Raw genomic sequence first — 25,053 nt, forward strand, 5'->3', positions numbered from 1 at the left:
ATTTTCTCCCTTTTGTAACAAAAATAGTTTGTGCGAATAGATTGGTAAATTCTCAAATGTCGAACAAAGAACTCTAAAAGAAAAAGGAGTCGAGGCTCAATTAAGGGGAGACATACTTTGTTCGAGAAGAGGTGTTGATGATGAAAGTCCCACGTCCCGTAATTTAGGGAATGATCATGAGTTTATAATCAAATAATACTCAGTCCATTGGTTTGAGATTTTTTGGGAAGAAATACACCGATTGAATTTAACTTAATTTATTATTATTTTTTTCCCTTGTTTTCTTCTTGCTATTTTTGTGTATGAAATAATTTATTTAGGTTAAAAAATATTAAAATCGGTAAGTATTTTAAATTATTAGGTAGAAAGTGTAAAAGAATGAATTTTGTTTTATAAAGATTGATTTTGATTATGATCAGATTTCATTTTTACTATTAATAGAAATTTATAATTTAAAACGATAGTTAGAATTACAGACAAAAAAAAAGAAAAAAGAAAAAAACAGAAATTATGTTCTTTCTTGAATCATATAAATAAGTATAGATTCTGGAGAAGCAAGTTTCCGAATCCTGTTATTGGCGTCATCTTCATCAACATATCAAATTCCGAAACGGCCACAGACTTGAGCAGCAGAAGACGATCCATTATGGGCATGGAGGACGAAGCCCAAATTATGGTCATCTCTCCGGCAGAGCCCAAAGGCAGTCCGGTTAAGGATCAACAAGCTGCCGGAGTTGGCATCCTCCTTCAGATCATGATGCTTGTTCTCTCTTTCGTTCTCGGCCATGTCCTTCGTCGCCATAGGCTCTATTTTCTTCCCGAAGCCAGTGCTTCTCTTCTCATCGGTATCTTCTTCGTTAAGTTACGACTCACTTCACAACTTGCCATTGCCTTTTTTTATGTTCTTCCTGTATTCGTGTTTGTTTTTCTTCGTCGTGTCTCCATTTTCTCGCTTTCCTTTGTTCAATTGTCTCTCAGGTTTAATCGTCGGCGGCCTTGCCAACATTTCGAATACTCAAACTAACATCAGGGCGTGGTTCAACTTTCACGAGGAATTTTTCTTCCTTTTCCTTTTGCCTCCGATCATATTATATCCTTCGTTGTCGTAATTTATTGCAAAGCCGATCTTCTTTTTTCTCCCGTTCTGTTTCCTTAACACTCTTGCGTACTCAATCAGGATTTAGTCTCTCACCTGTAAGTGCAAAATCTCCTATCAATGCTTTCATATTTCCCCTTAATTGTGATGTTTTGGTTGAGAATAGTGTTGCTTAACGTTGCTGCTTTTGTAGAAACCTTTCTTCTCAAACTTTGGGGCAATTGTGACGTTTGCAATCCTGGGAACCTTTATAGCCTCCGTTGTTACGGGTGGTCTTGTGTAAAGCTTTTCTTCTTCCCTTTTAATTGCAAATCCTTCGTTTCATGTACCTTTTAATTTATGACACCATAAAGTGGTTGCTCTTTTCGTTGCAGTTACCTCGGTGGATTAATGTTTCTCATGTATCGGCTTCCGTTTGTCGAATGTCTTATGTTTGGTGCTCTTATTTCGGCAACAGATCCTGTCACTGTCCTGTCCATTTTTCAGGTGTTCACATGATCCATTTGTAAAAAAGTACATTATGAAATAGTTAAAAGTGCTGACAATAGAGACCTCTTAAATTCATAACTTAAAGTTCAGGGATGCAACTGATACCTTTCCAAATTGAAGGATTAAGACAAAACCTAGTGGTTCAGGAGCTTAATTTGTGACTTAAGCTATTGTGATTTTCTTCGGGAGATTATACAGCAAACTGCCCCTTATTCTTTAAACTAACTCATCATGTATCTTCCTAGAGTTTCATTGATACCATATGCTGGCTGTTAAATTTTGTAGATGATATATTTTTTTACTCATTATGTGACTCATTATTGTCAAGTCATCATTCTAGGAACTTGGCACAGACGTGAACCTTTACGCTTTGGTGTTTGGAGAATCTGTATTGAATGATGCTGTATGTTTTTCGCATTAAGTAATTATTGATATTGGTTGAAAATGACTCTATTTAATATTTCTGGTTCTCGTGTTGGATAATTGGCAGATGGCAATTTCCTTGTACAGGTATGTAAAGTAGTTGATTTGTTTCTTGTATTTCCATTATTATTGAGTTTATTCTAATTAGTTTCATCTTTTGCAGAACAATGTCCTTGGTTAGGAGCCATGCTTATCATGGAAAAAACTTCTTCTTTGTGATTGTTAGATTTCTCGAGACTTTTGTGGGCTCAATGTCTGCAGGTTATCTTTCTCTTATCTTTTCATTAAACAAACATCTTTTGCTACTTTATTTCCACTTCCACATTTTTATTATCCAATTCTAGAGAGCTTACGAGAAGCAACACATTATTATCGTTATTGTGAGATCCCATGTTGGTTGGGGAGGAGAACAAAACATTCTTAATAAGGGCATGGAAACCTCTCCTTAGCAAAAACATTTTAAAAACCTTGAGAGGAAGCCCGAAAGGGAAAGCTCGGCATTGGGTGATGTGCCAGCGAGGAGGTTGAGCCCCAAAGAGGGGTGGACACAAGGTGGTGTGCCAGCAAAGACACTGGGCCCCGAAGGGGGGTGGATTTTGAAATTCCACATCGGTTGGGGAGGAGAATGAAGCATTCTTTGCTGGGTTCCGAAGGGGGTGTATCGTGAGATCCCACGTCAGTTGGGGAGGAGAACAAAACATTATTTATAAGGGTGTGAAAACCTCTCCCTAGTAGACGCGTTTTAAAAACCTAAACTCGAAAGAGAAATGCCAAAGAGGATAATATCTGTTAGTGCTGGGCTTGGGCCATTACAGTTATGCATCTACGTGGATAATGAAAATAACCCTATTTGATGTTGTGAGAGTTGGTACGTAGCTGCTTTTAATAGTTTGTTGTTTGTTACTTCATTGTTGCTTGCCAGTCCATACTGATTCTTATTACTTTATTGGTTTATTAATTAGTTGAGTTGTTACTGTTAGTTAAGAGTTATCATGTGTTACTTTGTTATCTAATGGTTAATTGACAATTCCTAACGGGAACTAAGCTTCTGTCGGTATAACATTTTTGATTTGGGAATTTTTTTTTGCCAATAATTTGGAGGAAAGAAAAAGCATGGAAAAATAGTTTTACAGAACTTTTTTCCTATTATTGCATTTTTCAGGATCAGGATGTAATTTCTCTTTTACGACCCTAATCGAAATGCATACATAGTGTATGCCCCTCAGTCTTGGACATTTTGGCGGGACTTTGGCTCAAACAAATCAATTATTTATGAAACCCACTCATTTTCTCCGAGTATAAAAGTTGCTTGTGTATAAAAAAAAGTAGTCAATGATTTGGAAACCATCCAAGACTACAATTCTGGCAAAACAGGATGCCTTCCTTCAGGCAAAACAGGATGCCTTCCTTCACTATACAGGCTCCTCATTAATCTCAACCATAAAATCCTCTAGAAAGATCAATTTTCTTGTTGTAGGTTAATGAAGACTTCTGCTATACCAATATAACTATCAAAGCATCAGCATTATTTAAATGACTACTTTCATGTATGCCTCAAATTTCGTGCATGACCTTGTTTTGTAACTTCTTTTTAACATATACAGTTATCTTTACTGAATAAATAAACGGAAGTTCTTAAGGGTACTTATCATGGAATGCCTGTGGATCTGCAGGTGTTGGAGTTGGATTTACCTCAGCGTTGATATCCTTTTATGAGCAATGTTATCTTTATTGCCTGTAGCTATATTATTTATTTTCATTCTACTTTTCTGATATCATGTTGAGCCTTAATTCTTAGAACCTTTTCAAGTATGCAGGCTTGGACATTGACAAGTAAATTCTATGCACTTAGTGTTTGTTGATTACTAAATTATAATGTATTTTTGTTTGGACGAGAATCTGAATTTGGTCGTTTCTTTATCCAGTCTTCAAAATTTGGAGTGCTGTATTTTTGTTCTTTTTCCATATTTCTCGTAAGCAATCTTCTTTTCCCGTTAAGTTTTATAATTTTTATTTAGCTACATTTTACGTTGGTGGATTTTAGCATGAGATCTTTTACTAGGTACATGCTTGCAGAAGGTTTTGGGTTGTCTGGTATTGTGTCGATATTGTTCACAGGAATGGTGAGTAAAGCTGACCGTATTCTTTACTATGTTCTTTCGTTCAATACATCTATACTAGTTGTTGGTGTGCATATAATCCGTGATGTTCTTTGTTAGGTGATGAAGCATTATACATATTCGAACTTATCAGAGTCTTCACAACAGTTTGTTGCGGGATTTTTTCACTTATTTTCATCTCTGGCAGAAACATTTATGTAAGGGAGACATGACCAAATTTTATCTAGCCTTAATCAAGGATCCTTTACCCACTCGATGCTCATAAGCTTTTCTCTTTCAGCTTTATATATATGGGCTTGGATATTGCAATGGAGCAACATAGCTGGTCACATATTGGATTCATTTTTTTCTCGATTGTATCCGTACCTTTACGATCAGTCTACTTTTCCCGTTTTTTCTTTTTTGATCTCAATTTTTTGTGGTTCCTTAATCAGTTTTATGTTCACCTCAGTTATTTATTGGTGTTGCAAGGTATTGCTGCCAAATTTTCTCTCCTATTTGCCAACCTTAGATAATTAAATTCTCACACAAGTTTGCATCTTTGGAGATACCATCTCTTTCTTTTATTTAAGCTTTTGAATGGAGTTTCTCATGTAATCTTTACATTGTGTTCTTATTTTATACAAACCAATTGGCTAGTCTTTTTACAGTTGGTTTAGTTCTCAGTTGATTTACCCTCCATTACTTTGATGCCCCTTTTCCATATCAATATACTGTTTCATATCCATAAAGAAAAACTTCACTTTTGACACGTTTTTTTTCTTTCCACTTTCATAGGCTCCTATCTGTGTGTGTGACTATAGTATTTTGTGTGATATTTCCTAGGGCTGCAAATGTCTTTTCTTGTGCATATTTAGTCAACTTAGTTCGGCCTGCACATCGGCAAGTACCTCCAAAACATCAGAAGGCACTTTGGTACTGTGGTAAGGAGATTATTTCTTCTTTATTTATTTATTTAATAGAATTTGGAGAGAGGAGTCTATTATTCTCGAAGATGGTTCTAATGTGTTATAAATGTAGGACTTCGTGGGGCTATGGCTTTTGCTCTGGCTCTTCAGTCGATCCATGATCTTCCAGACGGACATGGGCAGACAATTTTCACTGCTACTACTGCAATCGTTATTTTGACGGTAGGCAGTCTAAGTTTTGTCACTTGTATCATATTCTGATGAACAATTTCGTCTAATTTTTGTCAAAAAATCGTATTTTTCTTTCCTTAATGGTTACAACTATTAAAAATTGAATTTAGATATCATATAAGCTATGTGCTACTGTGTTCCCCACGCTTCTGTTATAATGATGCCTCAAATAGTTGCCAATTTACTGCATAATGCAGGACTGAAAGTAGAAGTTTGAAACAGATTAAGTTCCTCATTGCGTTTTTGAAAGAGGCAATCTTTGACCAGATGATGCAAGTCAAGGGACCCCATCCAATGGGATACAAAAAGAATGGAGTGGATGGCGAAAGTTCGAATGACAAAAAGTTTAATGTAGTATGTTGGAAGAGGGTGTAACAACCCAAGCCCACCGCTAGCAGATATTGTCCGCTTTGATTCGTTATGTATCACTGTTAGCTCACGGTTTTAAAACGGGTCTGCTAGGGAGAGGTTTCCACACCCTTATAAGGAATGCTTCGTTCCCCTCTCCAACCGATGTGAGATCTCACAAAGGGGAATGCGGAAGGGAAGATGGAGAAACAAGCTAGTGAATGGGTATAAAAGTTTTATCTATTCTGTTTAAGAGAAAGATGACAGGAGTGACTCATGTTTCGGAATAGATAAAACCAGAAGGGTAGCTTAAATATTCTTTTCTGAAAAAAAAAAAAAAATCCAATTAGAAGCATAAATCTTTATCCCATAAATATTCCATCAGTACTATTTTTTGTCTCCTTCCTGACTGGACTTGTGAAAATTCATTTTCTTCCATTTTTCTCATCAGTTTCTTTGAAATATTTTCAGGTGTTACTTATTGGAGGTTCAACTGGTACAATGCTAGAAGTTTTACAAGTTGTAGGTGGCAATGATAACCATGAATACGCTTTGACTGAAGTAAGTTTTATCTGCATTTTGACTCTTTTCTTTCTTTCTTTGTTTATCAATACACAGTTGTTTTAATTGCATGCATGATCTTTATGAATGTTCTTAGTTACACGTTTTGCCAAATGTGCAATGCATGAACACTCTAAGATACACAATTATTTTAGACAAGGTAACCATGAATTTGCTGTGCCAGTCATATGCACGAGTAAAGTGAACATAGAATAGCATTGGAGGAAGAAGGTTTGCACCCAATAAAAATGCTCCACCCAGGATTATGGAGTTGGGTCGACCACCTCCCAAGAGGGTCTCATAGTGAAAAGGGTAGACTTCCTTGTTTATGAAATGGTTTTGGAGATTTCCTCGGGATGAAGGGGGCCTTTTGAAGGACAGTTATGCTAGTGTTTACGGATTGGGATTTGCATGGTTGGTCTACTCAGCCTGTAAATTTAGGGAAAGGGAATTTGAGAGAAAATAGAGAGCATACAAAAAATTGTTTGATTCACTGGGCTGGGCTAACCTTCGACACCAGCCCTGGATACTACTTGCCTAACCCCTCACTCAGAGGGACCGTAGATCGGAAACTGATTGACCTGAACAACATATATGAATCCCCTCAACCCCTTTTTTCATTACTAATGGATAGGGGCTTATGCACTCCACTCGCTGTTGTATAAATGAGCGTTAGAGCGAGCGAGGGAAGCCCTCTAACACTCGAACGGTCCTCGCTTCTGTAGCCAATTCTTAGAAATTCCGATTCTTTCGGGTTAAAGAGCTCCTCAAAAAGACCCTAGAAAACCTAAAAGATGCCGAAACCTCTATAGAACTAATCCGAGGAAGACCTCGCAAAATCCCAGTTTGAGGTCTAAGTTTTACTGACACAATGAATTGTTAAAGTTGTTAAAAAGATTAAATTTATTGTAACACATTGATTTAAGCTTTTAGGTTTGACAGTGATTTAACTTGGTATTAGAGCAAGACTCTTATGTTTGAACCCTTGTAATGTTATTTCTTCCACAATTATTATTATTATTTTTCTTTTAGTACGAGACAATTTCATTGATGATTGAAAGTTACAAAAGAGATGTAATATCCAACGAAAAAGTTGTTCAAGGGGTTCTTCTAACCCTCATTATTAAATTATTTGATATTTTTGGGTGTTTAAGCTGGAAGGTTCATGCATTAATTTCTGTATACTTTTCGAATTAACCATGATAACCGGGCAGTATTAGAGACCTTTTAATCTTTTGTTCCCTCTTTCTATCAGAGTACTGATGTAAGCCATGGCTACATTACTCATAATGAGGAAGGATCATCAAGGAATAAGACCAAAAGGAAACTTAAAGAGTTTCATGAGAGGTGACATCTAATATCCATCTTTCATTTTCGGACTTGTCTGTTTATTGGGGATACATCGCTAAAATGCCTCTTTTTTCCTCAGCTCTACGATATTTACAGCATTGAATAGGAACTACCTGACGCCATTCTTTAAGAGTCGCAGTGGTGATGATGAAGAAAACGGCAATAGTAAGAATGACTTAGTTTATCTCTCGTAGTTCTAGTTTATTTTTTTTTTAAATTTCCTATATGTGTTTTATTTTTGGAAAAATATTACATTTTTCTTAATTAAAAAGTGAATTATTTGAAGAATGGAATTTTAAAAATGAAATATTGGATTCTTCTGCGTGTCAATTTCCTGTATATATGGAGTCTGATGACTATTTATAGTAAAAGACAGGGTAGAGATATATAGGTGGTAGGTGGTTAAATCTGTTGGGAAATGGAGCCTCAGTGTCTTTAAATCTGTTAAAGCTATATTTAGTAGAGCTTTTAAAATGTTCTATTTCATTTTCTATATTCTATCTTCGTGTACCTACTTTAGCCATCAATATTTCTCCTCATATTTTCTCTCTCCTATTTCATTGGGTGGATTGTGAGTCTCCCTTAAGTTATATTCCACTTTCCAAAAGAGTCTTGTAGACAAATTACAAAATAAGTTCCAACCTTCCAAGAGGGCCATTCTCTTGTAAAGACTCGTCCATACAAGCATAAAAGCATAGCAACACAGAAGAAGGGACCCAAATTCTATAGGTTTTGTTGCAACAACCCTGCCGGTGAGGTTGATAAGTTTTGTTGCATTAGCAAGTCACACATTGTGTCTCTTTTTCCTTTACATTATTTTCATGTCGACCAATATGAATCTCTAGTCATATGCTTGTATATTCGAAGGAACCCCAAATTCTTTCCCAATACGTAGTTGTGGTATGCATGGAGGATGATTTTAAGTAACTCTGAATGTTTCGAGATGACTTACCTGTTCTTGTATAAGAGTGTCGTGCTGTAGAGTATACATATGCACTATCTGAGTTTTCCTGAAGTTTTTGTAAGATTTTGATTAACTTTTGGTCACAATAAACTTACCCCTTTACAATTTCTACGTTCATAATGTGAGGAACCACAAAAACTCATAGTTGGCTTTGAAAGAGACTCGAGATAGGATGTAAATAACTTCATTTTCACGGTTTGGTTTGTATTGAATTTCAAGGTTCGGTTTGATGGTGTTCTGCTCGAGTAGGCCTTTCGATGACTGTTGATCCATTTGAATATAAATGTTTGCCCAACAGATAGGGTCGCTACTTTTAAATTGATAGCCCAATCGCCATTAACTTTTGTATGCCTAGCCTGTATTCGTTAGTTTTTTTTGGCTAAAGTAAGCAATTGGGCGATCATTTTGGGAGAGAACCGCCCCAATCCTTTTCCGATGCATTTGTCTTTATTATAAATGGAAGATTCAATAGCTCCTTTGTTTCTAATAAAAGCGCCATTCTTGAGAAGATCTAATTAAAGAGCTAACATTGCCCTTTAATTGGCCACAAAACCTAGTACTAAGTTGTGAGACCAAGGAATTCCCTTTAGCTCCTTTAGGTTGGTGGGAATAGGCCATCGTAACATCACATTAATCTTTTTCGGGTCTGCTTCTATCCCTTCAGAGAAGACACAGTGGCCCAAGTACTCTATTCTCTTCTAAGCACATTAACATTTCTTAAGGTTGGCATATAGGTGGTTGTCCTTCAACTGCTAAAAAAATGAATCATCTAAGTGATGTGGGAATGAAAACCAAGACTACCAAAATGTCATTAAAAAAATACTAGCATAAATCTTAGGAGGAATGGCTTGAACATATGATTCATTAGGGACTGGAGCATTGCGGGGGCGTTCGTGAGGCTGAAAGGGCACCACCAAAAATTCATAATGGCCATTGTGGGTCTAGGAAATAGTTCTGAGTGTCACAATCTTACCATGAAGAAAGTAGGTTGTGATTCTCACGTGCAAACAAGCAAGGTGGTGACACAACAGTGGCGCCCAGTTGGCCATGCGATGGCATAGACAAAATGAATGTCATGATGTGACTGAGGAGGATGGTGCATCATTTAACACACCACAGAGATGTGCATGAAAGCTAAGCCGAGACATAGGCAAGAGAGAGGCGATAATGTCAACATGATATTGGAGCTTGTTAAAGGGCTGGGTAGGGCCCCAAGCCTTAACCTCGAAAATCGGGGTTCTGAAGGGAATTTGGGCATGCGATTTTGGAGTCAAGTCCTTCCATTTGAAATATGAAAACTTGCCAAATCTGGTGTTAATCGAACACTGAACGGACGCTCCACAACACCGTATGTATGTTCGCCAAAATCATGTATACACTTGCCAAACCAAAAATGTCTCAAAATATATCTCAGGGGAAGGCATGGTGTCAGTTGTCCCCTACCCTTGGGCCTTGTGGTCTAAGCGAGCTATCCTATGGTACATGCGTGTGTGATAGTGAGGGGTGAGCGTCGTGAGACGTGTGTCTCGGGCGACTTCCTTTGAAATAGGCTTTTCAAGAGTAGTGTTGAACGACACAAGTATGCCAACATGGTTCCCCTGCCCATGTGTCGAAGGTTGGATTATGCACCTACTATCCAGAACGGATTTCGTAATTGAACTCGTATGAACATGGGAGGGTCCAATGCCTTGATATAACCCAGATGGATGAATGTTCAGGATGTCTTGATATTATGAACAACACATGGGCCCGTTTTTTATGGGCAAGACCGAGTGAACTATGATGGCTGATGACATCCCAGTACTTGAGATGACATCATGACATGAAGTCCCTGTCAATTGGGATCTAAGTTGAGGATTAAGTTGCAGCGTTGCATTGAGATACCTTATCCCTGAGTAAAGCCAAGGTTGAGCTGAATGTCTTGGCCTAGTGTAGAGACAAGTTGATTAAGTCGCAAATGATTGAATATGCACGTACGGGCAGCGCGTATGGCCCAACAAGCTTGGGTTCCGCACCAGTTGTGTGTTGGTGAAGATGAACCTTGCCTAAGGTTCGACGAAGCCGGGCGAAAAAATGAATATGGGGCTTGGGTTCCCTTTAAGGCTTGTCGTGAACATGTCAAGATCACGAACCACACAGTTGAAAATGTACGACTGTGACACTAAGCACATCTTCCTCATGTACTCATATTTGATGATACCTCGACTAGGTCAATCTTGGCTTAAAACCTTGACCCATGCAATTCATCCAACAATTCTTCTATGATTGGTATCAAGAATTTATCTAGGACGGTTGAGTTGTTAGGGCTTTGTAGTCAACACAAAACCTATCTTTCTTATTCTACTAGTAGCATGGGGCTGGCATAGATGCTACCTGCCTACGACTAAGTGGGAGTTCCTACAGCAACTGAAAATTACGGTGATGTTTAGAAATTAATCGATCAACTAACCTGGGAGGATGGTTTGGGAGAGTGATCGTTCGTTCCATTATGCTCGTGGGTGTTCTAGTGAGAGCTTGAAGTTCAATCAAATAATCCACGAGTCCTGCCAACTCGCTCTTACATATTCAATGGTTTTGGTTAGAACCAACTCTTACATATTCCTTTTCCTTCTACTCTCCTTGCCCTTTGTGTTTTATACTTTCTCTCTCACACACAAATAAATATGGAATTCTGTCTCATATCCAAAAAAAAAAAAAAAAAGAGTTCTAGCAAGCTCCTCCTCCTTCATGCCAAGTCCACCACTTGTCTTCTTTAGACTTTTCCTTTCGGGCTTACCCTCAAGGTTTTTAAAACACGTTTGCTAGGGAGAAGTTTCCACACGTTTATAAAGGGTGTTTCGTTCTCCTCCCCAACTGATGTGGGATCTCACAATCCACCTCCTTCATGGTTCAGCGTTCTCGCTGGCACTTGTTCCTTTCTCCAATCGATGTGGGACCCCCACCAAATCCACCCCCCTTCGGGCCCCAGCGTCCTTGCTGGCACACCACCTCGTGTCTACCCCCTTCGGGGAACAGCCTCCTCACTAGCACATTATCTGGTGTCTAACTCTAATACCATTTATAACGGCTCAAGCCTACCGCTAGCAGATATTATCCTCTTTGAGCTTTTCCTTTCGGGCTTACCCTCAAGGTTTTTAAAGCACATCTCCTAAAGAGAGGTTTCCATACCCTTATAAAGGGTGTTTCGTTCTCCTCTCTAACGGATGAGGGATCTCACACAATCTCTATAACAAACTTTTTCGAAGGCATATTGTTACAATCCTTTTAGAACTTTAATCACTTTTACAGAGTTGCAAGTTTTAACATGGCGTTGCGTGGTATATTAGTTTTGAATTAAATTGGCGGTAGAACCAGTTAAACATATTTCTGCTTTTTATAATCTGTTCTGTATGATGTATTTCATTTATAATATATGAAACTGTACTTCACCAAAAGCCTTAAACACTGTTGTTGAAAGTTAGGTTGGTTCATTGTGGCTAACTTTATCATTATTTAGCTTCGAACTGATTTGATTCTGATAATTTTGCTTCAATAGGCAGGCCAATCCGTGGTTCTTGAAAGCTTGTTCTGGCATGACTAACACTCGGTTGTAGTATTGCGATATATCATACAAGCTGGAGAACTCTGTGTATAATGTATGCATCCGATCCGCTCTGAATTAGGTGGAGACGAACCAGTCGAGCACGCAGTTCGGAAGTTTCGACTTCGACTGAATGATTACGATAGAAATTAATTCTTTACATGGTGTCTGTTTTGGACTGAATAAATGAAGTGAAAAAGTTAGAGTTTGATGTTCCGTTATAGACTGTCAATGAAGTGGAAACTATAGTTTAATATGTCTACCTTCTTCTCTAATTGATCCTTTATACAAGTTTCTCTTTGCACATTGGTGTACCAATGTAACACCCTTATTTTTATATCTAAACAGAGGAGTTACATGCATGACATAATTAATTTGTACAGAAAATTCATTGAAAAGGAAGGTTTGAACTTATACGTTTAAACCTACCAACCCTAAAAGAAAAAGATAGAATACTACTATTCTAACTTAGCTTCCATGACCATCACAATATCGCTTCATCCATATATGGATGTCTTACTTTTGCGGGAAAAAAAAAATAGTACGAGGCTTGTAACTCTATTCTTTTTAAAACGTCATAGCATGGTCTTGAGCTACTTCTAGTTTTGACAGGATTGGATGTGTGGTACTTTTTCACACATGGCCCATGTACGCGTATATGGACCCACCAAGCGGACTTGGATCGATACCCTTGGACCAAACTCGTTGGGCTAACGCGCTTATGCACTGCTAAACATCACATAGGGAGAGGACATGCATAATATCTTTGCGAACATAAATATTGAAGGTATGCATCCACACTAAACATAACGAAAAAGTCTCTCAATGCACATAATATTACATAAAATGCACGAGGTTCTCTTAGCTTAAAATCATAGCATATACTTAAAATACAAGTGGTGCTTCATTTCATTCATGACATAATGTACATATGAATTGTGTATACATAATACTCATCATGTCTTTCATCATATCACCGAAAGCAAGTATAATTCCATAACATGGCATAGTATAGTATACATAGTATAACAATCATACACATGTAGAGGTCACGAGACACGTGTCATACATCTCCAATTTGTTCAACCAATCCAACAGTAGAACTTCTTACTTGGTTGACCTAAATTGAAACCACTAAATAATCTTAAAATTGGTTCTTATCCGCCCTTTAGAAGTCCAATTTAATATATCTGACCCACATCATCGAGTTAGGCATAATATACCATCCAATTAATCCATCAGTATCAACTAATTATACCTTTTGACCCCAAAAATGACCTAAATTGGCCGAAATTGCTCGGAAAAGGTCCTGAAACTTCAAATAGGTCAAAGCCAAGTTGAATACGCCAAAAAAACGAGCAAAGTCGTCAAGTCGATAGCAGGAAACTGATTGGGAGCGAGCCGAGGCCTGGAACCGATTCGAGTGAGGGCCGGACTACGGGTCGAGTAAAGTGGTTCGGGCTCTGGTTCGGCCACAAGCAGCGCGCACGAATCTCAATTCCAGATCAAGCCGGGTACACGGAGTGGACACGCGGGTCAAGATGCACGTTGGGTTGCAGGTTTGGGGCGAGGGTCGTGGGTCGCGCTTGTGCGACTCTAAATTGGGCTGCAACGGGTTTGGGTGCGTGTCATGTGGAATAAGTTGTGTACTGATTAGAGGGACATCGGAAGAGTAGTATATACGCCAATAGTCTAATTCGATCTTTTCGAAAGGTCCAATGAAACGTGGGGCTCAACGTCACAATCGCACTTTGATAGCAGCGGACTTACGATTGTGCTGCACTCACTTCCCAACAACAAGTGAGTTAAGTCTATTCGTTCTCGCGTCGCTTACGACCAAGCGACGTACGCTCGATCCTCTAGCTCCAGTTCAAGAAGAAGGTTTTAGAAAACGGGGTAGAGATATTTCGAAAGAGAGTTTTAAAAGTAAGATTTGGAAAATTGGAAATGGTGTTTTATGGGAATATAAGCAAAAAGGCAACAACAATGGCTTACTACATATAACTATCGGGTAGGAAGGAGTTGACAATTAATCATATCCCCCAATAGTACATTTTGGGGCATTTTAGCTCTTGCAGGTATAGACACTACATTCATATACTCTCGTACTGACCCAATATGAAATGTTAAAAATCCATCTAGGATGAAAGCATGTAAGAGGGGTTTGGAATGGGCATGCAACCATGGACAACACGTCCTGGAAAAGAAAGACCGGGATATCTGTCATACAACCATTAACAACACACATTGGACATGCATGACTGTGACACTCAGTTTGCCCTTCCATTCAAAGAATGCCTTTCATTGGAGTCACAAAACTATAACGACTCATCTTTCTTACCTCAAAAAGTAGACCATTATGTAGACATGAAGATAAAATATTGATAAATTTTTTCACGTTTAAAACAAAACATACTACAAGACGTTAAATATGTTACATTAGAAATAAAATGAAAGTTAAATATTTTCATGCACACACATACAATTTCAATTACAATGATCATTTACTGAAAGGGTTTTTTTTTTCTTTTTCACAAAAGACCTATACAAATAAACATGAGACTCAAGTCGACGGTCCCTTCCGCAACCCCATGGCTCGATGCACTCCTCACTACGGTCAATGATCTATCGATCACCTGAAAAAGAAGGTTTAACAAGAGTGAGTATTAAAATATTTAGTACCCAATCTACTTATAGGATCTCGTTGAACTTATTCCTATACACGAAATCTGAAGTCATGTGCTCCTTGTTTAGCCAATTATGTGGCTCAAGATTTATACTACCCTTCTCAAGTTCTTATATACCGAAGTATTTTATCCCCTTTGGTGTTCATATCTTAGTACTATTAACTCTATGTTTTACGTTTATCTAGGTCTGTCATTAGCCTTACATGCATTTCCGGTCAAGTGTGGCTCATGGAAAGGCCTCAAAGTACTTTCTTAAGTATGGAGGAGTCCTATGCTCTTAGAGTAATATTCATTCTCCACACCTAACTACTTGCTAAGTTATATTTGGGAGATTATCCTAGGAGTGCCAAGTAACATTTGCCTATCACTTCGCCTTTTCCGGCTAAATCAATAATCCACGTGTTCTTACACCCTCCTTGGGTTAGAACAGTAAAATACCTGTCTAGGAATAATAACAACATGTTCGTTGTCTTTTCAAGCTAGAACAGTGGACTACCTGTTTAGAAACAATAACTACCTATTCGTTGCTTTTCAAGCTAAAACAATAGAGACTACCTGTTCATACATCCTCCTCGAATTATTAATGCTATTACTACCCATCAGACATAATTGAAGCTACCTTGATAATGTACACATCCTATGATTTATAGAGTTACTTGTGGGTGACAACTATTTTTCGTGTACCAAGTAGACCCTAATCCTTGTGGGTTAGTTTACGAATAGGGTTAGAGTGATGGGCACACGAGTATTATATGGCGAGTATGTGGGCACAAGGGTAAATTCCTAATCCTATGTCACAAACATGACCTTTTTTTTACCATTATTATCTTTTGAAATTCTTTCTATGGTGTGCATTTACACTAAGATCTTTTCAAATAGCATATACATGTCTTGGTCATCACATACTGTACACCAATAGTCATATGAAACCATTAATCACCGATATTTCTAGTTTTCTCAGTTTAGGGTATTTTGAAAAATGTCACTTACCTCGAACAATTAGAACACTAACGACTTCGTCAAAAAGAGCCTATATAATATGTATTCAAAGACTTAGGCAAAATAGTCTTGGGGTCCAGTTTTGAAAGTAACTTATCCAAAACAATTCTTTGCCCGAGGCCAACTACCCGCCAAAATCGATAAGCTTGAAACTGCACACGATCAAATCCAAAGGATTAAACCATATGACTTCAACCGAGTTCAAAGGTCTATAACAACCATTATCTACTTATCCTTTTTTTTTTTTTTTTCGTGATTCGACTTTAAATAGGTTTGAATTTAACTCACAAATGCTAAAATGCCAAAATCAAGAAGTCCTTTCAATTTAAATATGAGAGAATTCCAAGATGATAAAAAATCAACGTTATTGACCTTTTGGCCCTTAATCTCAAATTACTTTATTAATCGATGTTTTTTATGTAACAAACCTGCTCTTAACTACTAATAACTTCAAAATTTTGAAGTGTCCACGATATAAAATTGAGAATAACGATTTTCGTACCTTTCGCTCAATGAAAAAATGGGTCAGATTCTACCGGATCAAACCTATGGGACTTAAGGAATGATCGAAGGGAATAAAAAAAGAAAAAAAAAAAGAGAGGGAAAAATAAGTAAATAAAAATGACGTAGAAGAGCCCAGATTCCAAATGAATGAAAACGTGACTGAATTGGTCCCGGTCACTCTTCGGGACGGAATGGAAGAGGGGAGGAGATTCTCGAACGAGGAAAAGGATCCAATGACTTCGAAAGAATTGAACGAGGAGCCGTATGAGGTGAAAATCTCATGTACGGTTCTGTCGAGTGGCAGTAAGGGTGACTTATCTGTCAACTTTTCCACTATCACCCCCAAAAAACCAAACTCTGCCTTACGTAAAGTTGCCAGAGTACGCTTAACCTCGGGATTTGAAATCACTGCTTATATACCTGGTATTGGCCATAATTTACCAGAACATTACGCTTTTTGAATTACCTTAATCAAAACTAAAATGGATGAGTTATAGCGGAAACAAAATAGAGTAAAAAGTACTCTGATCTTATCACATGACAGTTGAGTTGGGATCATGGACCAATGAAAAGGTGACATGTGTACTTACATTTTTAATTGTTTTTTGAAATAAAACAATATATATAATAAAAGGAATAAATCTAAAACTTAATGACCTTTAATTATTATTTTAAAAATAAATGGAAAAAAATTTAAATTTGTTCATCATTACTACTATTATTACTATTATTATTAAAAAAGAAAAGAAACTCAAATTTATGATATGGTCATTGATATCATTATTGTATTATTATTTTAAATTAAAATAAAATAAGAAAAACTTTCTAAATTTGTTCATAATTTTTCTATTTAAATATATATATAATCTTCTCCATACTCAATACACAATTTTTCTACCATTCTTTCCTCCTTATCTTTTTTTAAACTTCCAATTTTTTTTTCTCGTTATCTTAATTTTTAGAAAGTTTTTTATTGTAGGGTAAGAATATTGTCGTGAGTATTCAAATTGTAAATGTCACACTCCGAATTTGAGCGCCAAAATACTTGAAGTGTATGTGTATGGTGTACATTTAAAATGGGGTATGGAGCAGGGATACACGGTGTAAAAAGAAAGGTGAATTGTGAACTCATGGACTCTACAAACGCCCCAGGCCGAGGACACTAAGTTCCTAGGCACCCCCTCACCTTGACCAACATACTCATGGATTTGAAAAGGGAAAGTAGAATGGAGCAAATAAGCTACTTGTAGGATCTCATCGCATCCTTGATCTATAGATGACCAAGGTTAATCCTAGGCCTTAGGCTTGTTGACCTTGTGCACAGACTTTGTATCACATTAGGCTTCGCAACGATACCAAGTGCTTGTAGTTGAGATGCTACCTCAAATACACTCTCACAAATCAGGTGGAGACAACCGGGTGAGTCCTAACCTCAAGTACACTCTCCCAAATATCACCCAAATCGAGAAATCGAGAAGCCATTATAAGAAAATCAAATTCCTTAAAAGTGATAGGTGAGAAGAAAAGGCACCCAATGGGCCTTCATTGTTAGGGCAATTCTATGGAAGATTTGTATCTTTGTTTGGTGTTCCTTTGAGAAGAAGGGAAGAAAGGGAATATCTCACCTATATTTGAGTTTTGTACTAAGTTTCCATGTTAGCTTCTTCTTCACATACTAAGTGTTGACATGTCATCTAATTACACAAGTTTACTTCCTATTGGATGACACAACAATTAAGTAATATTTAAGGGTGCATAGGTCCAAACAATCCGAACAAAGGTCATAGTTCAACCCAAACCTTCTGTTTTTGGGTTAGATTAAGTGGTTTTTGTTTAATTATTTTACAAAGTCATGTTTATCCCCTGAGTTACAAATATTCACCAGCCACACTGTATATAGTTAACATTAGTTACAAGCGTGAAATATTCTTAGTTTTCATAATAATCTTAAAAGTAGAGTAGGATTGAGTTGAATTGTAACCTTATTTTTTGGTGGGTTAGATTGTGTCACGTCCTAAGCCCACTGCTAACAAATATTGTTGTCTTTGGACTTTCCCTCTCAAGTTTTCCCTCAACTCTTTTAAAGAATGCTTTGTGCCCATTTCAACCTGATGTGGGATTTCACAATAAATTTGAGAGGAAACATGAAAGAGAAAGCCAAAAGAAACAATATGTACTAGTAGTGGATTGAGATTTTCCAAGTTGACCCATAAGCTGATTTAAATTTTAAGTAATCGGAAAAAGAAAAAAAAAAAATCTAACCCAACCTATATGATTTGAGTTGGGTAGCTCAGGTTAGATGACTTATTGGGTCATATAAACACCCTCGAAAGCTGCTTGTGACCTCAAACAAAAACTTTATTTTTCGTTTGTTTTTGGTAATTAGGAAGTGAATGATCATATTGCAATCCCCTTTTATGGTATATATCCGAATGGCATAGTGTGTTCGAAGCACATGTGATATGGGGTTTAAGTGATCCAAATGGGATGCGTTGTCCCATCGACGAGGGGCCATTGGGGCCTCCTTGCCTTCCCCTTCCCCAACACAGCTACCAAATGCAACCTTCATTTCACACTCCCAACGAACATTAAGGCATTTAGGAGAGGCACAAATAAATATGCCCACTTGCCTCTTTCCTTTATTCATTTGGACCACCACCAAATTATGTATCTCATCCATCCTTCTCACCTACATTTTTACGCATTTAATTCTACCATCTTATCTCTATCCACTTGTTTGTGTAGCAACTCGACTTTTTAAAACCCTAAACTACTCTAGGTTCGTGTCATTTTAAAGCGGAAGAATAAAAACATGTAGGTTGCAAACGCGTACGTTTCGAAAAATAACTAAGTTTTGTACAAGGTACCCGTTTCTAATCAAATCTAAAAGACCATACATCCAAGTTATTTAAAAACATAGAACTCTATATATAAACAATATGACAGTCTCTCAGGGTAACTACCGATCCCTCTCAGCTCTTACACGCACTTGCTCTTACCTAAAAAAAAATTCAACTCCCATGCACACCCATGCACATCGATGAGCTACTGCCACTAGTAAAGATCTCAAGGGAGTGCAATGGTCGGAGATATTCTTTATGAAACTTCCTATTTTTAAATAAAATTGGATGTATTATTTTCTCGTTTGATTTTAAAATGGTAATCCATGTAAAACGTAGTTATTTCTTAAAATGTATTTACGACGTGTACGTTTTCATTCTTTTACTTTAAAGTGGTGTCAACATGCGTATGATAACGAACTCGAGTCGATCTAGGATTATAGAAAATCTAGTTCTTAAGTCAAGTAGGTATTGTATTATAATGTATATATGTTAATCCCACCGAACTTGTGCGTAAGGTATTTTGATTATATTTTTGTATTATCCATCTAATATGTATATCATTATTGTCTACATCTTTTATACATTTGACCAACTCATATAACCCGTATGTGTTGTTAAAGTGTTAGCCAACCCTCTATTTTTTGACTTGAGTTGGATGGAGCATCGATTAAAAAGAAAGATTTAGAGTAGTTAATCTCATTGATTGGTAAAGCGTTTGACTAAGAATGAGAGTGGGAGCAACGTGCGACAGCAAATGGCGAGCAACATGCGAATGAACATGATCAAGAGAGGTGTAGCGTGGTGTGTGATTGCTGCAAGCCAAGTAACTTACGACTACAAATGGGACAAGTACAAAAATCGAATAGAACTAGTTCGGTTCTCAAAAGGGGAAAATATATCAAACCTAAACCAATATTATATGTAAATGAACTCAACCCAACGCGGGGAGATTTAGGAATTTTATTTATAAATTAATAATTTTTATTTATATACTTTTGAAAGATTTATTTATTCCTTTAAGTTTGATTAGATATTTTGTGTTTGCATTAGAAGAAATAGGATAATTAAATTTTTTAAAGATAAAAATTATTTTAAAATTCCGGTTGTCCTACCAAGCGTGTGCAATTTTGAATATAACTATTTATACCAATTTTTTTTTATTAAGTAATTTATAAAAAAAGAAAAAAAAAAGGAAAAAATACAACTATTTAATATTACGAGATTTCGTAATTTATATCCTTTTAATTTCCAGAAATGGATTGCAAACAAATGGATAACCGTCAAAATATAAAATACAAAATATCTGCATATTTCTATTATTTAAATTAATGTACAAAATTACAAATTCATCTTTTTTTTTTTTTTTTTTTTTAAATCAAATTAGTCATAATAAAATTTTGAAGTTTGAAAAATGTTAAAAAGACTAATTTTTGGAGTTGTTTGTAAGAATATTTGAAATATTTACGTACGATATGAAAATAATAATAAATGGATATAAGATATTTATGCAAATATTTAGATATTTATTTATAATAAAATATCAAATAAGAGGTGTGGTCAATTATAATTCAGGACTATAATTTAGAACTAAATATCTGTATTTGTATAGTTTAAAAATATAGTTTTTTTTTAAAAAAAATTAAATAACAAAATTAAGCTAAAATTTTTTTATGGGAATTTTTTTTAAAAAAAATTGTGTTAAATAGGTTGTATTTCAAAATTTTAAAAATTTAAGATCCTATTAAACTCAAAATTGAAAGTGCTTATACCATGATAGACAAAAAATTCAATAATTTTTTAATTTTTTTTAAATATTAAATATGCTAAACATCTAATCAATACTTTTAAAAATAATATATATATATATATATTTATAGTTTAGTATCACATTAAATAAAAAATTTAAAGGATATTTTTTTTGAAGGTTGACATCAAAAAGAAAAAAAAAATGGAAGGATTAAAGTTAGAATTGAATGGAAATTAGAGGAAAGGAAGTAAAAAGAAATTGGAGTTAAAAAGAATGGATAAGAAAGGTAAAAAGGGTCTGTTTTGTGAAGTAAGGGAATTGGATAAGTGAAGTTTATAGGCCCCATAATATCTTTATGCATAAACTGGATTCAAAGAAATAGAAAAAGGAAAAGAAAAAGAAAAAGAAAAAGAAAAAGAAAAAGGGAAGCTTTTTAATAAAGGGAGAGAAATGAAGGGTTTGGTTAATAATGATTTCACTCACAGAAATGGAGGGTTTTGGTTTGGAGGCATGACAGACAGCTGCTGCACATCAGTCGTTTGGTGATTCGGACCCCTTTAGTTCCTGGACAAAATACCGACGCTAAATTATTGCCTTTCTCAAAAACCCCTCTCCTTTGTGTACCTCCCACCCCTCTTTCTCTCTCCTCACCTCTCTCCATTGTCAAGGACTCCAGCTCTGCACCAAAACCAACCAAGCTCTCTACCACGATCCCCTTCAATTTGGGTATTCTCTTCTCTTCTTCTTCTTCTTCTTCTTCTTCTTCTTCTGGTTTTTGCATCTGGGGTTGCGTTTTTCTCTTGGATCTGTTCTGGGGTTTCACTGATTAAGCTTCAGGTTTTGGTTTCAAGATCTGGGGTTTCTTTTCTCTTTCCTCCTACCCTTTTTTGAAGCGGTTTTAGGTTCTGAGTTGATTCTAGTTTGTTGGCTAGGGTTCGTGATGACTTCTGTACTGTTACTGAGTGTTTGAATCTGTCTGAATCCTTGGTTTCTTGTTTTGTTTGTCTGTTTTCATGTTTTTTCTTCACTTCTTCAATGTCTTGTCTGCGATATCTGCTTTCTGCTTTGTCTCTGACTGAATATTCATCTTGATTTTTGCTTTGCTAAATCCTTGGATGACATGTTCTTAGGACATCCTTCTCTGGATGGAAGACCAAAAGACAGACAGGAGAGCTCTTGATTGTGTGTGCTGAAGCTGCTGATTAATGAATTTTATCAAATCTGGTTTGTTCTAAAGCTCTTTTGTTATCTCTGATGGCCTCAAAGACGAGTTTGAAACCTTCTGCAAAGCAAACTAAGGGGATAACCTCTGTTAAATCGACTGATGCTAGTGATCTTAAATCCTTACCTTCAGTTGTTTCTGGAGGAGATGTATCAAACTCGACACACAGATTCTTGAATCATTCTGCTTTGATTGATTCATCGAAAGCCAAATCCTCTACTTTGAATCCTAAAGAATCTACTGAGTCTTGTAATCAGGAAGTCAATGAAAATTCCTTGAACTCTATAGATCTTGAGAAGAAAACATCTGAATGTGGGAGTGGGAAGGATAGTTCTGCTTCTGCCAAAGTCAATGATGGAACAAATAGTCTTGCCAAGACTAGTGGGAGCGCGAAAGTTAGTGACCATGTTGAGATGGTCGAAAGTGGCAAGAGTAGTATATGTCGAGGAAGTACGAGTAGCGATATCAGTGATGAAAGCACCTGTAGCAGCTTTAGTAGTAGTATCAGCAAGCCTCACAAATCAAATGACTTGAGATGGGAGGCCATCCAAGCTGTACGTGCAAGGGATGGGATGTTGGGATTAGGCCATTTTAGACTATTGAAGAGACTGGGTTGTGGCGATATCGGAAGTGTCTACTTGTCGGAATTGAGTGGCACTAAGTGTTATTTTGCAATGAAGGTTATGGACAAAGGGTCTCTGGCTAGTCGAAAGAAGTTGCTTCGTGCTCAGACCGAAAGAGAAATATTGCAGTCTCTTGATCATCCATTCCTTCCTACATTGTATACACATTTTGAGACTGATAAGTTCTCATGCTTGGTGATGGAGTTCTGCCCTGGGGGAGACTTACACACTCTAAGGCAGAGACAGCCGGGGAAGTATTTTCCCGAACAAGCGGTGAAGTATGTTCGATGCTTCAAACTTTATGAACGTCTCTTTCAATTTTGTTGACCTGCATATAATGGTTCAATTCTTTTTGATTTCCCATGATTCCATAGACTACCAGCATCATTTCTCTCTTTTGGAGAGATAGTGGCCCCTGTTTTACAAGTAGAAGAAACAGTTAATACATGTGATTCTCTGATAATATTAAGCTTTGAGCATAAGACAGCATTACATTTCTAAGGTTTAGTCTTACATGTTAGAAGACCTGCATAAAGCTTATTAATGGTATGGTATTTCGGTGCAGATTTTACATAGCGGAGGTCCTCCTAGCACTCGAGTATCTTCACATGCTTGGGATTGTATATCGGGACCTTAAGCCCGAGAATGTTCTTGTGAGGGAAGATGGACACATTATGCTTTCAGACTTCGATCTTTCCCTAAGATGTGCTGTTAGTCCAACATTAGTGAAGGGCTCATGTTCTGAGTCCGAACCCTTACGAAAAAATTCAGCTTACTGTGCCCAGCCGGCTTGTATCGAGCCTTCCTGCATCCAGCCATCCTGTGTAGTTCCCACGTCGTGCTTTACTCCTCGACTTTTCTCTAGCAAGTCAAAGAAGGATAGAAAACCCAAGACTGAAATAGGAAACCAGGTAACACCATTGCCAGAGCTGATTGCAGAGCCGACGGAGGCGAGGTCAATGTCATTTGTTGGCACACATGAGTACTTGGCACCCGAGATCATTAAAGGCGAAGGTCACGGAAGTGCTGTCGACTGGTGGACTTTTGGAATCTTCCTATACGAACTGTTGTTTGGTAAAACTCCTTTTAAAGGATCTGGGAATCGGGCAACGTTGTTCAACGTCGTTGGTCAGCCATTGCGGTTTCCAGAATCCCCAGTTGTCAGTTTTGCTGCAAGGGATCTCATCAGGGGATTGCTCGTCAAGGAACCACAGCATAGGTTAGCTTACAAAAGAGGGGCAACTGAGATCAAGCAACACCCGTTCTTTGAAGGTGTTAACTGGGCGTTGATACGGTGTGCTTCGCCACCAGACGTACCGAAGCCTGTTGAGATCGAGAGGATACCATCACCAGCACCTCCAGTCAGTGGAAAAGCAGTGATGGCTACTAGACCTGCTCCTGATTCAAAATCATCTGATAATTATCTCGAGTTTGATTTCTTTTAGTAAAATATGGTTCACGCCACAGACACAGACACAGACACGTTCCTCTTGGAAGATGGGTTCGAATCATTCTGCCTGTTCATGATGAAGTCGAAGAAGCTCAGTTATTGATAGATGGGTTGATGAATTGTACTTGTTTTTGCCTGTCAACGATTTCAATTTTCACTTTGCATAAGTTATTGTATGTACCTTTTGTCATCTAAAGCTTCAGTATAGTTCACTGCAAAGTGAATTCAAGGCTGTCTGTTAACGTAACATCAGTGGATCAGGAGACATGAAGATGATGTTCTCCCAGAGAAGAAACCACAGATGTTCTTGAATTGGATGTTGCTGCTGAAATTCGGAGATGATGGAATATGTGACAAAGACGACCGAGGAGGACAACTCACTCATTTCGTAGGTGGATTCCTTTCCTTCATATATGATTTGTTAGAAATCATAACCTCCACATTAATATGATATTGTCCACTTCAAGCATAAGTTCGTAGCTTTGGTTTTGATTTTTTCTAAATGCCTCATACCAATAGAGATACAGTCATTACTTATAAACTCATGATTATCTTCCGGATTAGGTTGTCTAGAGGAGACAGACCTTGGTTTGATGCTCCCTGCTAGATCAATGCCACCATATCATTCTCAATCATCACAGCCCTCCACCTTAACCTGTAAAAAGTTGGTGACATTGTCAAAAACTTGTTCACAAAATCGAACTGAAATGCACACAACGCAATCTTATCTACCTGAGCAGAGCATTCATCAACAAACTTCTGAAACATTCCCGCTTTTAATTGCCATTAAATTGCTTAAAATCATTTTGTTTCGCATCAAATTCTACTGATTCTAGGGTTCTAGCAGAACTGAAGAAAGCTATTTTAAATCTGAAAGAAACAGAGAGAGAGGACATACATGGGCTGCG

General features: G+C 37.1%; 2 protein-coding genes across 2 annotated transcripts; both read left to right on the top strand.

Moving 5' to 3' along the window:
- The first annotated feature begins 493 nt into the window (after window positions 1-493).
- LOC111466583 (sodium/hydrogen exchanger 6-like) lies at window positions 494-12,326 on the top strand. Its single transcript, XM_023111303.1, has 21 exons — window positions 494-845; window positions 979-1,090; window positions 1,170-1,194; window positions 1,290-1,375; window positions 1,471-1,582; window positions 1,926-1,988; window positions 2,076-2,095; window positions 2,172-2,269; window positions 3,682-3,710; window positions 3,810-3,841; window positions 3,934-3,981; window positions 4,071-4,131; window positions 4,228-4,325; window positions 4,409-4,484; window positions 4,580-4,599; window positions 4,954-5,051; window positions 5,149-5,258; window positions 6,087-6,176; window positions 7,432-7,523; window positions 7,606-7,691; window positions 12,026-12,326. The coding sequence occupies exons 1-21, from the start codon at window positions 647-649 to the stop codon at window positions 12,046-12,048; spliced, it is 1,578 nt and encodes a 525-aa protein (XP_022967071.1). The 5' UTR covers window positions 494-646; the 3' UTR covers window positions 12,049-12,326.
- A 9,148-nt stretch (window positions 12,327-21,474) lies between these two features.
- On the top strand, window positions 21,475-24,364 carry LOC111466577 (serine/threonine-protein kinase D6PKL2-like). Its single transcript, XM_023111295.1, has 3 exons — window positions 21,475-21,576; window positions 21,981-22,973; window positions 23,261-24,364. Exons 2-3 carry the CDS (start codon window positions 22,105-22,107, stop codon window positions 24,138-24,140), a joined length of 1,749 nt encoding a protein of 582 aa, XP_022967063.1. The 5' UTR covers window positions 21,475-21,576; window positions 21,981-22,104; the 3' UTR covers window positions 24,141-24,364.
- The last annotated feature ends 689 nt before the right edge of the window (window positions 24,365-25,053 follow it).

Source organism: Cucurbita maxima, unplaced genomic scaffold (assembly GCF_002738345.1).
Source record: "Cucurbita maxima cultivar Rimu unplaced genomic scaffold, Cmax_1.0 Cma_Scf00031, whole genome shotgun sequence".
In the NCBI taxonomy this organism is placed as follows: Eukaryota; Viridiplantae; Streptophyta; class Magnoliopsida; order Cucurbitales; family Cucurbitaceae; genus Cucurbita; species Cucurbita maxima.

Excerpts from the sequence above, each read along its gene's own strand:
- LOC111466583 (XM_023111303.1), top strand. The coding sequence starts at position 647 with ATGGGCATGGAGGACGAAGCCCAAATTATGGTCATCTCTCCGGCAGAG. Across the intron at positions 4,485-4,579 it reads GATTCATTTTTTTCTCGATT|TTATTTATTGGTGTTGCAAG; the intron begins GTATCCGTACCT and ends TGTTCACCTCAG. Across the intron at positions 7,692-12,025 it reads TGATGAAGAAAACGGCAATA|GCAGGCCAATCCGTGGTTCT; the intron begins GTAAGAATGACT and ends TTGCTTCAATAG.
- LOC111466577 (XM_023111295.1), top strand. The coding sequence starts at position 22,105 with ATGGCCTCAAAGACGAGTTTGAAACCTTCTGCAAAGCAAACTAAGGGG. Across the intron at positions 22,974-23,260 it reads TTTCCCGAACAAGCGGTGAA|ATTTTACATAGCGGAGGTCC; the intron begins GTATGTTCGATG and ends ATTTCGGTGCAG.